Below are 16,662 nucleotides of genomic sequence, written 5' to 3'. Positions count from 1 at the left end.
TTATTTATGGCTTTTTTTTTTTTTTTTTTTTTTACATATGATCTCATGTCTATTATGGTCAGTGATAATGAAGTAGGATCGTCTTATTTTCTCCATTTTAAATGACAACACTGAAGCGCAAGATAAGTGACTTGCCCATAGTCTCACAGAAACTCAGCAGCCAAGTTAACAGTAGAACTCAGGTACCCCAACTCCTAGCCCAGAGTTTTAAGTTTCAAATTATTAATGATTTGAGGTTGCTATTGCTAATTAGGGGCCATCTAACCACTGTAATATTGTAGAGAGATCAATTGATTTATATTATGTAAGATATTGAAAGATTTTGAGTCTGTAATTACGATAGACTTAAAGGAGCTACATATAAAAATTTTCCTGTGGAAAAAAAAGAATGATAAAAAGATTTCCAACCTAAAACGTAGATTTAGTTTATTGAAGAGTAACTACTGAGGCTGAAGATAGTGGTGCTTTATTTTATACTTTGCTTTTAAAATCTAATATTGATGTTTATCTGGTAATGATTATTTGTATTCTGTAGTTTCTAGTTTTATTGTTTTTTTAAAAGAATAAAACCTGCATCTGAAACCTGGTGGCTATTCTATTTTTCACCCATGAAAGACTAAATGATATTAAAAATATTAAGATGCCAGTGGCATCTTAAATAATTTTCTAATTGGAATGTCTTATGACATTCTTAGAAATCTGGAGATAAACGGCTAGCTAAGAAGCTATGATTAGTAAAGGCTAGAAAAGTAAAACTTTCTAATAAGACTGAAGTTCTTGTATGAGTGTGTTTCGTGTTTGGTAATTGCAATCATTGTTTTTGTTGTGGTCGTCCATTTACAATGCTTGGTGTCAGTTTATCTCTTGTAAAAATAAAATACAGTGTGTGTGTGAGTTGTGAAAAAAAAAGACTGAAGTTCTCTCCTTTCTACTTCGTAGTTGATTATGCAGGAGTAATATTAGTGGATAATTGGGTATCTGCTTTCATTCCATCACTTATCTTTACACTCCAGTTTCTCTTTACAATTAAAGTAAAAACTAGTGAGATGATGTGGACACAAAACAGCAGTAAAACTTCAAAGTAAAGCCTACTCTTGCCATCTATCAATTTTACAATTTTAACTGGTACAAAATATATTAGCTTGGTGTACTAAAAATAATTGGATTTTCTTGCATTAATTAAGGACTCACACAATACTGTATGTTTTCACTTCTACAGATAAAAGAAATAACTGAATATTCTTTAGTGTTTTGTTTCATGGGGGAGTACTTGAGGAAGATTTTGTTAGTGTTTTCCTGAGGAGCACTCTAGGAATTCACATGTCCCTCATGATATTTTGAATTAGTTTAAAAAGTATATGAAAGAAGATATCTTTATGAAAAAGATAATGGCATGATTTCTCAGTGCATTTGGCTGTATACAGATGAAATTCTGAAGTTACATATATAGTTGTTATTTGGAAGTGGTACTATGTTTATATTTTATTAGGACTCTGATTTTATATTATTCTGCAAATAGTAATGAAGAGCAGTACAAAGAGTTTTAGGTACAGGTGATTGTAATGTAGCCTGAATGACTGAAAGAGTAATCCAATGGAGATATTAAGATCTAGAGAAAGGGCAGTGAGCACTGCATCATATGAAAAACTGTCAGTGACACAATACATAGTGATAGGTCTCTGAGATTATTCCATCATGCTCTCCAAACTGGCTGAGCTCTACCTTGGCTTGTATGGGGCTGGTGAAAAGCCAAATTTCCTATGGCAAAAAAGGAGAACTTCTTTGGGTCCCTGTTACCACATGCTGTTTTTTCATTTTAGCACTGGTAGCACAGAACTGATAATGCACTTCTTCTTTGGGTCCTTATCCTGACATGTTTGTCGGTAGACATCATGAAATCTCTCAAAACACTTCTTTTTTGTTCTGATAGGTTTTGAAGTTCTACCTGGAGTGCTGCTTTAGGTCCAGGTGGGTTCCGTTATCTGAAATATTCCAAGTTCTCTAACTTAACACCCTTCTCAGATTACTCTGAACTATTGATACATTACAACAGATAAAAGTCTCCCAAATTAAAATTAAATTACTTCACAGTTGGAATTCTCTGGAATTGATTTTAGCAAACTTTTAGAAAGAGGTTTGTGAAATTTTACTCATTAAACTTTTCTGTGAATACAGTTTTGAATATCTCAAAAACTTAACTTTTTGCCTGTAAAATTTTAAACATTTTAGATGTTCATTTAGCATGACATGGGGAACTGATTTAACTTCTCTGTGCATCAGTGTCCTCATCTATAAAATAGTGTTATCAGTAGTATCTATCTCATGGAGTTGTTTTGAAGATTTAATAAATTAAAGTGCTTAGACAGCATGCTGAGATTTCCTGAGTATACGATCTTGTCCTTTACCTGAGCATGTTAGAGTTTTCAGTGTCATGTCTGCACTTAGATCCTCTAAGTATTTTGAGGGCATATCTCATTACAGTGCCTGCATCCCCCATCTTCAGCTCACCATTATTCTGACTGCTCTGCTTTCAGGTGCTCTCTGCCCTAGCTTTTCCTATCAGTCATGGTTAGTTATCTTTCTTTTACTACACTCATGACCTCTCAGGGCCTGAAAAAGGCATATGTTTATTATCCCTATTCTCTTGTTCAGTTTGAGTAGAATTCTTCTAAAGACACTGAACATCACCTCATTTCCCAGCAGTTCTTGCATCCCATCGTCTGATCTTCCCATATTTATGTTTGAACGCAAATACATGAAAGTTCTTAGTACTATCTTTCTCTTACTAGGAGAAAGTAAGGAGTTTAAGGAAAGGAGATGTTATCTTCCAAAATTAGAGTAAAACATGAACTTTAAATCTGTAAATAATTTAAGTGCTACCATCTTCTTAGTGTAAATAAATGAGAAAATGTTTTTGTTTTCCATCATTGATACAGGAAAAATCAATTCTAATACATATAGGGGAAAAGGGGGAAACTTGGAATAATAGGAATATAAAAAGTTAAGCTAACTTGATTTTAAAAACAAAGATCAGGGAACTTGGAATTTCATGTGCAAAATGTTTACCATAATCCCTGACAAATAGTAAATATTCAAATTAATGGTATTATCACTATTAGTACCTGACAGCATTAATCGTAGTACTAATTTTCATAATAAATATAGTAGATATTTTTAAATAGATTTCATATTTGTAAATGAGAAGCTACAGAAGTTGAAGAAGTGAAAGAGAACAAATTTGTATTTAATTTACTGGGAGAAGCACTTTATAATTCTTTGAATTTTGTCAGCAACCCTAGAGATTAGATACTCATTATTCCCATTTTATAAATGAGAAAACGCTCATGAAGCACTGAGAGACTGGTTCAAGGTTGGACAGCTAGTAGGTGGTAGAGCCAGGAATCAAATCTAGGTAGTCTGGGGGTTTCTGCTTCTGGCCATGGTAGAGTTTTAGGGACTGAATTTAAATTAAGGTGCTGACTAAAAACTGGGACAAAATATAGGAAACTGTGGTTTTTAGACACTAGAAAACAGGCAGTACAAGGTAGTGATCCCTAAAAGAAGGAAACAAGTAAAATGAGCTCTGAGATTGCCTCATCTTATGTCCACCAGAGTGGAAAGGCCACCTAATGTGTGGTGCATTGCATAGAAAACTCAGAAGGATTTTATCTCAGTAGTAGGGCCAAATTAACCCCACAATAGTGGCTACTCTGGTTCTGCCTAACAAGTGTGAAAGAAAGATTTGAAAGGATCAAACTATTCCTAAGTAACTTAACTGAATAATAGAACAGATTTAAAAGTATGTAAAGGAATACAAAAGAACCTAGCATTAAAATAAAATAAAATAAAAATAAAATTCACAATGTCTGACATCCAGGATAAAAAGACTGGGTTCATAGTTGTATTCTACCAAACATTTAAGGAAGAAATTATACCCCGTCTTTACAGTTTCTTTCAAAAGATAGAATCAGAAGGAATCTTCTTAATTCATTCCATGAAGCCAGAATTACCCTAATACCTAATCCAAACAAAGACGTTACAAGAAGACTATAGTCCAAACTCTCTCATGAACAAAGATGCAAGAATCCTCAACAAAGGGCTTCTCTCGTGGCACAGTGGTTAAGAATCTGCCTGCCAATTCAGGGGGACATGGGTTCAAACCCTGGTCTGGGAAGATCCCACATGCCATAGAGCAACTAAGCCTGTGCGCCACAACTCCTGGAGCCCATGCTCTGTAACAAGAGAAGCCACCAAAATGAAGAGTAGCCCCCACTCACCGCAGCTAGAGCAAACCCGTGTGCAGCAACGAAGGCCCAATGCAGCCCAAAATAAATAAAATAAAATAAATTTTAAAAATAATAAAGAATCCTCAACAAAATATTAGCAAATTGAAATCAACAATGTATAAAAAGAATAATGCATCATGAACAAGTAGGATTTATTTCAGGCATTCAAAACTGGTTCAACATTAGAAAATGAACTAATGTAATTCATCACATCAATAGGCCAAATAAGAAAAATCACATCATCATATCAATAGATACAGAAAAAGTTGTTGATAAAAGCCAACACCCATTCATGGTAAAACTTGCAGCAAACTAAGACTAGAGGGGAACTACCTCAACTTGATAAAGAACATCTGTAAAAAAGTACAACTAACGTCATACTTAGTGGTGTGAAACCAGAAGCTGTCCCACTAAAATCAGGGAACAAGGCAAGGATGTCCCCTCTTACCACTCCTTTTCACTATTGTACTGGAGTCTTAGCTAATACAATAAGACAAGAAAAGGAAATAAAAGACATACAGATTTGGAAGGAAGAAATAGAGCTGTCTTTGATTACAGATACACAATTGTGCAGAAAATCTGAAACAATCAATAAAAAACTCCTGGAACTAATCCAGCTTTTACAGTGGAGTTGCAGGATACAAGGTTAATGTACAAATAGCAGTCACTTTCCTATATGACAGTAATCAACAAGTGGAATCTGAAATTTAAAACATAATATCATTTACATTAGCATCCCCCCAAATGAAATACTTAAAATAAATATGTACAAGATCTAAATGAAGATCTGATGAACATAATCAAAGGATGCATAGAGTGATATTTTACCTTCATGGAGAGGAAGACTTAATGTTGCCAAGATGTCTGTGCTTCCCAACTTGATCTGTAGATTCAGTACAGTCCCAATCAAAACCCCAACAAGTTTTGTGGATATTGACAAACTGATTCTAAAGTTTATAGAGAGCGTCAAAAGACCCAGAATAGCCAGCACAATATTGAAGAAGAACAAAGTTGAAGGACTGACTATAAAGCTATGGTAATCAAGAGAGTGTGCTGTTGGCAAAAGAACAGACAAACGGATTAATAGAACAGACCAGAGAGTTGAGAAATAGACCCATAGAAATATCATCATCTGTTCTTTGACAGAGGAGAAAAGGCAGAGTAGAGAAAAATGGTCTTTTCAACAAATGATGCTAAAACAACTAGATATGCAAATGCAAAAAAAAAAAGTGGATCTAGACACAGAGCATACAACTCCACAAAAATTAACACAAAATAGATTATAGACCTAAATGTAAAACTTAAAATTATCAGACTCCTAGAAGATAATGTAGGGAAAAACCTAGATGACCTTGGGTTTGGTGATGACTTAGATACACCACCAAGATATGGTACTTGATACATGAAAGAAATAATAAGTTAGACTTCATTGAAGTAAAAAATTTCCACTCTGAAAGACACTCTAGAGAATGAGAAGAGAAGGCATAGGCTGGAAGAAAATATTTGAAAAAGATATATCTGATAAAGGACTGTTACCCAAAATATACAAAGAACTCAAGCTCAACAATAAGAAAACAAACAACTGGATTAAAAAATGGGCCAAAGACCTTAACAAACATCTCACCAAAGAAGATACACAAATGGCAAATTAGCACTTGAAAAGATGTTGAACATCATATGTCATTAGGGAATTCAGGACTTCAAGGGAGATGACATGTGAATCTGATTGGAGGAAAAGGGGAGAGCTGAGGCTGTGTCCAAGATCTTTACCCAGAGAATGGATAGCAGTGATTGAATATGAGCTCCTCCAGAACAGAGGTTTTATGATTGTAGTTGACCCTTGAACAACATGGGGTTTGAATGGTGTGGGTCCACTTATACCTGGATTTTAAAAAATAAATACACATACAATACTGCATATAAGTGGACCCACACCGTTCAAACCCATGTTGTTCAAGGGTCAACTGTACACAATCCACGGTTGGTCGAATCGGCAGATGTAGAACCCGCCCATACAGAGGACTGATTTGAGCCCTTGGTTTTTGGTATCTGTAGCAGGTCCTGCAATCAATCCTGTTAGATACTGAGAGCCAGCTGGCTGTCTCTGCTTATCTGCTAGGTTCTCTAATGTATCCTTAATACCTAGAGCAGTGCCACCTACGCAGTAAGTACTCAATATTTGTTGCATGAACGAATGAATAGAGAAGTTAGAAGGCAGTGATCACCAGTTTTGGGAGGAGTGACTTGGTAGAGAACTCTTGTTAAGGGGTTATAACTGTGAGATCTAATCCTGAATTTGCTATTAGCTAGCTCAGTCCAGAGCTTCAGGTCTCACTTCAACTATCACATAGATGCCTTTTAAAACTACTGGAGGAAGCAATAACATAGGAAACATGCTGGTCATGAACATTAGCTTTCTGATCCCATATGTAAAATGAAGACTACAAGATAAATTATTGTTACTAAATGCAATTTTATATATAACACTTAGCTCAGCACTTGATCCATATTAAGTACTCATTAAAGGGCACCATTGTTTGAACCCGAGTTTCATATCTATGAGCTGCCACACCTCTGATAGCACAGTAGAACAATATTTGGATTTCCTCATGCAAAAACTAAGTGGTTTCTTAAAGATCTTCCAGTCCAGCCCTTCATTCTAACTGATGCCAAAGTGAAAAAGTGACTTCCACAAAGTCACACACCTGGCTGAAGGAAAGATAATATGGAGGGAAAAAGGTAGTTGGGGGTCAAACCTTGGGGGTAATGTTTATGTAAAGGATGGGAGGAAAAACAGACACTAATTAGTTGAGTTTTTGAGGGCTTGACTCTGAATTTTACAGCTCCCTTCTATAATAAATTTTATTTTCTGGGAAGAAATGGCATTTGCCTGCTGTGGATAGCTCTACCTATATTTCCCATTGACATCTTTAATTCAGCTTCAATTTAATGTCCAAAACCAAACTGGAATCACTACATGTTAGAACTGAATAGGATCTTAGAGGGCCTCATTCTAACCTCTCATTTTATAGATGAGGAAAACATTCTGCCCTGAGGTGGAGGTCTCACACTTCTTAGATTCACTTATAGCAATGTGAGCAATCAGTTGTCTCTTGAGCCATGTTTGCCCCGGCTGCAGAGCATTACTTTAAGTCCTTTTGGCTTAGAGTGAGCCTTCTAAGCTCATCCTGGCTACAACAACCCCAGGTGCTGTTTGTAGCTGTTGCTTCTAACTTTCTTTTTCTTTTTTCTTTTTTTTAAACAACTGAATCTTTAAGTTAAATCACCTGAAGAAACCCCATATATAAAAAGAGACTAAAAAGAGGAGCTGCTGTGGTTAACAACAAAGGTTTGTTGGTGGTGATAATAGGGGATAGGGAGTTGGCGAGATCAGCAGAGGGAAAGAATGAGTTTTTTTGTTTTTTGTTTTTGTGTGTGTGGTATGCGGGCCTCTCACCGCTGTGGCCTCTCCGTTTTGGAGCACAGGCTCCGGACGCTTAGGCTCAGGCTCCATGGCTCACGGGCCCAGCTGCTCCGCGGCATGTGGGATCCTCCTGGACCGGGGCAGGAACCCGCGTCCCCTGCATTGGCAGGTGGACTCAACCACTGCGCCGCTGGGGAAGCCCCAAAGAATGAGTTTTACTGTGATTACTTGGACCCTCATTCCTGGAGGTGAGGGGCCTCTGAAGTGCCTCAGAGGTTAGGAAGCAGTTTGAATCCCCTGATTTGGAGGCATATGAGATCTGGCAGCGATGGTTGGCGTGAATAAGAAGACCACTGGTATTTTTGTTCAACAAGTTCTTCGGTGATTTGTCTACATGCCCTGGAGTAATGATTTTCAGCTCTTTCTTGGATCTGAGAATTAAGAACTAGGCCATCACTACAACTAGGGCTTTAATAAACTCTCAGCTATTATTTAAAAGCTCTCATCAGTCACATTTGTTGTTACTTATATGGACAAGCAGCTTTTTTGTAAATTAAGTTGCCTTGGAATAGATGATTTTATTAGTATAGATATAGCCCAAGAATTACTGTCACATGAGGAAAAAAGCTTAGGAGTAATCAGTTTATGCAAGATCATATTGATCTTGCATAAATCCCTATAATGTTCTGATGAATTTTAAAATACTTGACATATTTTAAATTATTATTTTATAGTATTATTTGTAATTTTGAATTTTAGTCAGCAACTGATGAAGCCCTGTGCTAGGCACCACGGGGAGATGGAGGGAAAATAGGACAAGGTCCTTGCCCTCACATTTGAGTCATGCCAAGTACAGAATGATGAATGTGACATTTCAGGATTTTTTTCCTTTGTATTTCATTTTACCACCTGAGCTTTTTTTTTTCATATTGTACAATTTTTAATTTTAATTTACTGACTTGTAAAGCATGTTCATGGCTGAAAATTTGATAATTTAAGGTTGTATGCTTTCTTTCAAACTGTCATCAGATTGCAAGACTGGAGAAAGATAAAGAAGAACTATATAACCAGCTGCTTAGTGTTGATCCCACAAGAGACAGCAAACGAGTGGAGCAGCTTGTTCGAGAAAAAGTCCATTTGTGTCAGAAATTAAAAGGTTTAGAGGCTGAAGTAGCAGAATTGAGAGCTGAAAAAGAAAATTCTGGTGCTCAGGTAGAAAATGTCCAGAGAATTCAGGTGCGGCAGTTGGCTGAGATGCAGGCTACAGTCAGATCCCTGGAGGTAAGGTTTTAATTGCTTCCCGGTAGACTATTGCGTACTTTTTTTAAAAGTGCAGTTGACAAGCCTTTGATTTTTTAGGGCATAAATGTATGCTCACCAATCTAATGCTGACGCATTTGTGGAATCCCAAGAGTATATATACTTTTTGTAAAGAAGAAAATTCTTGATTCATAAGCAATAGCTATGCTACCACATTTACAAAGGGATTATTTATTCTTTGGGAGTCATGTCACCTATCTGAAATGATTTAACTTTTACAATGCCACAGAGTAGAATATGCAAAATTCCAAAAAAAAAAATGAGTTTCTGAAGACTAAAGTCATCTCAAACCAGAAAGAGCAATTTCTTTCTAGTTATTTCCTTGCACTGCGATTCAAGATCTTAAAATCGTAAATCCTGTTTCAACAGAAATACCATACTTATATATCTTATGACAGCTTCTTGCCGGAGTTACAAAATTCAACTTGGCTACTAATGCATATAGGCCTTTACTGAATTATTTCCCTGAGTTCATTAGAGAAAGAAAAGAGCTGGCAGAGCTAAGCTGGTACTCCTAGAGGTATTCTCCTATGAAAGATCTTGTTTCTGTTGTTGGAGAGGAAAAACTTTTCTTTCATCCTCTTAGGTTCAGAGTTTAAGGGTAGTGAATTAAACTGACAACAGACAGTTTAGCAAGAGAAAAGACAGATTTTTATTCATGTATGTAAACAGCAGTTCACAGGAAAATGTGACTCAAAGAGGCAGTAGTAATTTGGGGTGTATATACCATTCTAATAAGGAAGAGAGAGGGGGAGAAAGCACACTTATAGGAAAACAAATGACTTTTAGGAAAGATAAACGGGCCCTTAGGAAAACAAATGGCAGATATGACAATTTTGTGATGTTGTTTGTGTAGGTGCTTTCTTATCCTGGTGTTGACTTCTTGTCTAATGTGATAGAAGTTGGCTTTCCCTAGTTATGAAACCCCTGGGGAGGGGACTTCTAACACTTAAATTCTTTTTAGAGGCTCTACTTTTAGACAGATAAGAGGAGTTCAGGAAAAAAACTTTGTCCTGTGTCTGCTGATTCTCAAAAGCCTTCAGCTCCAAATACTTATTCCACAGTGGCATATTCTGGACCCCTTTACAGTTTTATTGAGATAATGCTTATTCCTCCTAGTCCTTAGTGTCTTACATGTAACAAATATACTAGTTTGATAGTTTTTTTTTTTTTTTTTTTTTTTTTTTTTTTTTTTTTTTTTTTTTTGTGGTACGCGGGCCTCTCACTGTTGTGGCCTCTCCCATTGCGGAGCACAGGCTCCGGACGCACAGGCCCAGCGGCCATGGCCCACGGGCCCAGCCGCTCCGCGGCATGTGGGATCTTCCCGGACCCGGGCACGAACCCGTGTCTCCTGCATCGGCAGGCGGATTCTCAACCACTGCGCCACCAGGGAAGCCCCAGTTTGATAGTTTTTAAAAATTTATTTTGAGCAGTCCAAAATGTTTTGTTTTGTTTTCTTCAGAATAGTTGTGAAGTAATTTGAACTGGAGGGAAATTAGTGTGCACCTACTTTGTAATTAAAATACAATATCCAAATCCAAAGTAGTGATTTTTTTCCGGACAGCAAACTGGTACAAGAAGTACATTAATATGTTTTGAAGAGTAAAAGTCACCTTTTTATATTTTGGATGAAGCTTCTGACAGTATTTAGTGGTTTCCTGAATTAAAATTGTCAGTAGTATCATTGGACCTTAGACATGAGGCAGTTCAGAATGAAGTGTTTATGTTGCCATCCTTCCATCCTTACCGTATTTACACAGTGACAGTGGGATGACTGTGATTGAGTATGGTGTGTGATCTCAATGTGAAACTTTGCATTGAGGTCATTTAGAGTGATTATTTTCAGGACCAGTTGAATGATGACAAAAGGTGGGAGGTTCTTTCACAAGAGCCTGTATTTAATTTTATCATTTGTCAGATGAAATGAAAATACACACATGACAGGTAGCCTGCCTTTCTTTGATTTTTTTTTTTTTTTTTTTTGTCATTGTACCTGAAGAGTATCATTTTTTATGTGAGGAAAATAGGGTTTTTTTTCTGAATTATTTGTTGAATACACTCCTTATCATATTTAAGATATATAGGAAATGAGCTGTTGAAGAACTGAAGCTTTTCCTTTAAATGCAAAATATTTTCATTTTAACTATTTTGAATAGAAGTATTTTTAAAAAGCATTTAGTTTTCCCTTTCTAATTAAAGAGTACTCTGAGTATTACCAACTGGAAATTTTCTTGACAACTTACTTCATTAAGAATATTATGTGATGAGTTCAGGAGTTATTGAGTTCTTTGCCCATACTTCCAGAAGCTCCAGATTAGTTGAGGATTTTGAATTTTTAATCTCTTGGGGATTGTTTTCTAATCTCCATTGATTTTAGATTTTCAGTTCTCACTTCTTACTACTACACATAAGCCCTCTCCTCTACCTTGTAATATGCTTTTTCATATCTGCTGTGTACTTGAAATCCCCCAAAATGCTTGTTTGAATTATGTCCACAATAGTAGTAAATAGGTATCACGTGAGTGTGTTAGGCACACTCTCTCATGAGAGAAGTGTATGGGTTTTATCTTGGTGGTGGCTGTTGATAAGTTGTTTGTCCAGATAACTTTGTTGCATACTTCCTGGAGCAAATATCTTGCATTTGAATTCTACCAATTGCTTTGTGAAAACTCTTGTTACTTTGATATATGTTAATATTGTTGAGGTTTTGAATAATTTTGGGTAGTATGATTATTACATTTATTTAAAAGTGCTTATTTTGTTTTTATATAATTGAAACTTTTTTAAATATTTTATTTTAATAAAAGGCTGAAAAACAGTCTGCTAAACTACAGGCTGAACGCTTGGAAAAAGAGCTACAATCAAGCAATGAACAAAACACTACTTTAATTAGTAAATTGCATAAAGCTGAACGGGAAATAAATACATTGACCAGTAAAGTAAGTTGTCTTAAGTATTTGCTTAAGATACTTAAGTATCTTAAGTATTTGCTTTATTCTTTAGAATGCTTGAAACTGTATAATGACAAAGGAATTTTGTGTTTCAGTAGCTTAGTTCCCTACATTGAAGTCTCTTTTTTGATCTTGTTCTACTTTCCAAATACATGTAGAATGTAGAATCTGACCAATTCTTTTTTTTTTTTTTTTTTTTATTTTATTTATTTATTTTTGGCTGCATTGCGTCTTCCTTGCTGCGTGTTTGCTTTCTCCAGTTGCGGTGAGCGGGGGCTACTCTTCGTTGCAGTGTGTGGGCTTTTCATTGTGGTGGCTTCTCTTGTTGCGGAGCACGGGCTCTTGGTGCGCGGACTTCAGTAGTTGGGGCACGCAGGCTCAGTTGTTGTGGCTCGCGGGCTCTAGAGTGCAGGCTCAGTAGTTGTGGCACACGGGCTTCATTGCTCCGCGGCGTGTGGGAACTTCCCGGACCAGGGCTTGAACCCGTGTCCCCTGCAGTGGCAGGTGGATACTTAACCACTGCACCACAAGGCAAGCCCCTGACCAATTCTTAACCGCTTTCATTGTGACCACTCTAGTCCAGTTTTTACAATAGCCTCCTAATTGGTCTCTTTACTCTCTACCCTGTCAGAGCTCTGTGTGATCTGGCCCTGCAGTCTTTCCCCAGCCGTGATAGTCCATTTTCCCTCCCGTTCACTTTGCTCTAGCCTCATGGGCCTTCTCACTCTTCTTTGAGCAAGCTTCTACCTCAGGGACTTTGCACTTGCCTGCCTTGCATGGTCTTCCCTTACATATGTATATAGCTTTCTTCCTCACCCATTTCTTTTTTTAAAAAATTAATTATTTTTTATTTTTTATTTTTTTACATCTTTATTGGAATATAACTGTTCTACAATGGTGTGTTAGTTTCTGCTTTATAACCAAGTGAATCAGTTATAAATATACATATGTTCCCACATCTCTTCCCTCTTGCGTCTCCCTCCCTCCCACCCTCCCTATCCCACCCCTCTAGGTGGTCACAAAGCACAGAGCTGATCTCCCTGTGCTATGCGGCTGCTTCCCACTAGCTATCTATTTTACATTTGGTAGCATATATATGTCCATGCCACTCTCTCACTTCGTCACAGCTTACCCTTCCCCCTCCCCATATCCTCAAGTCCATGCTCTAGTAGGTCTGTGTTTTATTCCCATCCTACCACTAATCTCTTCATGACATTTTTTTTCTTAGATTCCATATATATGTGTTAGCATACAGTATTTGTTTCTCTCCTTCTGACTTACTTCACTCTGTATGACAGACTCCAGGTCTATCCACCTCATTACAAATAACTCAGTTTCATTTCATTTTATGGCTGAGTAATATTCCATTGTATATATGTGCCACATCTTCTTTATCCATTCATCTGTTGATGGACATTTAGGTTGCTTCCATGTCCTGTCTGTTGTAAATAGAGTTGCAATGAACATTGTGGTACATGACTCTTTTTGAATTATGGTTTTCTCAGGGTATATGCCCAGTAGTGGGATTGCTGGGTCGTATGCTAGTTCTATTTGTAGTTTTTTAAGGAACCTCCATATGTTTGCTCACATTGGGTCTTTGTTGCTGCATGCAGGCTTTTCTCTAGTTGTGGCGAGCGGGAGCTACTCTTTGTTGTGGGGCGCAGGCTTCTCATTGAGGTGGCTTCTCTTGTTGCAGAGCATGGGCTCTAGGCTTGTGGGCTTCAGTAGTTGTGGCACACAGACTCAGTAGTTGTGGCTCGCGGGCTCTAGAGCACAGGCTGAGTAGTTGTGGTGCAATGGGCTTAGTTGCTCTACAGCATGTGGGATCTTCCCAGACCAGGGATCAAACCCATGACCCCTGCATTGGCAGGTGGATTCTGTGTTTTGTTTGTTTGTTTTTTGATACAGAAATATGTTTATTAATACATTAAAACCAAATCTCATGATGAGTTTAAAAATTACTATAATTTTGAAGCAGTGATAAGTATTAATGATATTTTGAAATATCTACAAAACATGTAATATTATATGAAAATATCTGTCACGGGTACTGTTAATACTGTGACGGTTTGTAGCCAACATTCATGGTTGAAGTGGCAGGTGGATTCTTAACCACTGCGCCACCAGGTAAGCCCCTCCTCATCCGTTTCTTTTTAGCAATTTTTTTTTTTTTTTTTTTTTTTGCGGTACGCAGACCTCTCACTGTTGTGGCCTTTCCCATTGCGGAGCACAGGCTCTGGACGCGCAGGCTCAGCGGCCATGGCTCACAGGCCTAGCTGCTCTGCGGCATGTGGGATCTTTCCGGACCCGGACACGAACACGTGTCCCCTGCATCAGCAGGCAGACTCTCAACCACTGTGCCACCAGGGAAGCCCCCTCCTCACCCATTTCTGACGTTGCCTTGTCAGAGAGGACTTTTTTTTTCCTTCACTTTGTAAAATACCATCTTCCCTCTTCATCTGCCTTATTCTCTATCTTTTTTACTTGCTTTATATTTCTTCATAGCTCTTAACACCATCTGATATATTTGTTTATTTTTGTCTTTTCTACTCCCTTTGCCTCAAATATAAGCTCCGAGAGAGCAGGGACATTGCTTTTGTTACTGTTGTATCTCTGGCTCTTGGAACAGTGCTGGCACATAGACAATAAATATTTGTTAAATGAGTAAATTAATAGCAGCAGCATGATCTGCATTTGTTATTTTTAAAAGAATATAATGGTTTGAACACCTTTTATATGCAGTTTTCTCAGGAACTTAGAGGTTTTTTTCCCCCTCAAATGCGATGTATATAAGGAATCCAGTAACCAGAAGTAGGATAGCAATGATGAAAGTATTTTATAGAATACTGCAGTGAATATCAGCTCTGGAGTCAGACATATTCAAATTCATTTCTTCCCCTGCTAGCTGTGTGACCTTGGGCAATTTACTTTCTCTCGGAAGACTTAAGCATTTTCCTTTATAAAACAGGACTAATACCTACCTTATAGAGTGTGGCAGAGATTAAATGAGATATTATGCACAAAGCACTTAGCATAAGGTCTACTATAAAATCACCTGAATATTAGCTATTATTAGTAGTACTTGGGTCAGCTCTAAGAACTTGAAAATAAGACTGATGTCTGAATCAGTGAGATCATGTATTATATTTCTATCAGCAGAGTTATGTAAAGTCACCTTAAAAAACAAAATGGTTTCTAGACCAAAGGGAATTTACTGTAGCCTGGTAGAAATATATGAACTTATCTAGAGGAGTAATGTATTCATCGTAAATTCCTTGTCCACAGTCAAACAGTGTTTATGACAGAGGCAAGAGAGAGTTTTAGTTGGCAGAGTGTGAGTATTCTGGTCCCATTGAAGAGATTATTCTTACTGTGGAAAGGAATACCTCAATCTGTTTTAGTTTGTGGCCATGAAATAATCGATTCATCCCATTCCTTTTGTTTTGACTGCATGCGCCCTAAGCAACTGTCTGACTGTTATGTGATTTCCTCTGTAATTTTGTCTACAGGTAGAGAACGCACTGGTCCTTCAGAGTTAGAGTATTCTAGTTTCCATTGTAGTTTTTTTCTCATAATTAATAAATTGACATTCTGGTTTTATAGATCACTCTTTGTAAACTTTAGTAATGTGAGTCAAACCTTGAGAGTGGTCTTTAGGTGTGGTGACAAAATTTGATTTCTGTGCCTGAAAAGCCAAAGCCATAATATTAGATGTATTAGATGCCACCCTTGGGAGATAGTCTACCGTTTTTTCCATGGCAAATACAGACTCTTACACTTCCAGATTGTATGTTTATTAACACACATTGCTAAGAGTTGCCTGTCTTTTTAAAGGCACAATTGCATTATTATACATATAAATGGTTTATTAAAAACCACCCACCAACTTTAGACAAACGAAGTTTTCATTTGAGATCTTGCATATAAAAAGATTTCATTGGAATGTTAAATTTTAAAATAATGTTTCAAACATTGTCACAGTTTTCTTTGCAACTTGAAATTTTCATCAACGTTTTGCAGTTCTCACAAATTGTTGTTTGCAATGCAGAGGAACACCTGGGGTGTATTTGTCTAAGTTATTCAAATCTGTAAATGTTTGTTAGGTTTTTGAACAGAGTTATGTCATTGTGACTATCGGTGTCTTGGATTAAAAAGTATTACCAAAGATGGTCCAAAAATGATGACCTTAAAGATATCTAATATTCAATGAGATAAATTCTTCCTGTTATGAGGTGTTTGAGCTTTAGAACTCCAATAAAATGTACAGTTTTAAGGAAGTCATCCCACAGAATTACCTTATTAGCTAAGTTTATGAGGTCATACCATCTCAGACCTTTGACAAAGATCAGAGTTTGAGTATTGTCTGTTTGGAATTTACATCGAGAGCTTCTTGAGTAATACATTTTTTCAACTTTATTTGAATTTCTTGCTTACGTATATTGTTTTCGTGTGTGTGTGTGTGTGTGTGTGTGTGTGTGTGTGTGTGTGTAATTTAACAAATTCTGAACCCTTATAAAATGCTTACTGTTGCTACTTTGTTACATTTCTTAAAGTTTTATTAGTACTAGCTAATATTCTGAGTACTTCTGTTGTATCAAAAGCATAAAGCAAATTCACAATGTAAAGACCAGAATCTACATGGAAAACATGTTGTGGAAAAAAAAAGCAGAACAGGGTAGCT

The 16,662-nt window shown here is 37.0% G+C and overlaps 1 protein-coding gene across 15 annotated transcripts in view; it reads left to right on the top strand.

The window, feature by feature from the left end:
• The window catches only part of CEP83 (centrosomal protein 83), a 142,426-nt gene that overhangs the window by 62,212 nt on the left and 63,552 nt on the right, over window positions 1-16,662 (top strand). For all 15 annotated transcript variants that reach the window (XR_010835866.1, XR_010835867.1, XR_010835868.1 and 12 more), the window contains 2 exons: window positions 8,740-8,991; window positions 11,838-11,969. Coding sequence is in view for 4 of the 15 variants with exons in the window: in XM_067009871.1 (XP_066865972.1) it covers window positions 8,740-8,991; window positions 11,838-11,969 (384 nt within the window). In the remaining 11 variants the exon portion in view is untranslated. The remainder of the gene's footprint in view (window positions 1-8,739; window positions 8,992-11,837; window positions 11,970-16,662) is intronic.

Source organism: Kogia breviceps, chromosome 12 (genome assembly GCF_026419965.1).
Source record: "Kogia breviceps isolate mKogBre1 chromosome 12, mKogBre1 haplotype 1, whole genome shotgun sequence".
NCBI classification, from domain to species: Eukaryota; Metazoa; Chordata; class Mammalia; order Artiodactyla; family Physeteridae; genus Kogia; species Kogia breviceps.
This window is presented reverse-complemented; position numbering and strand designations above follow the sequence as displayed.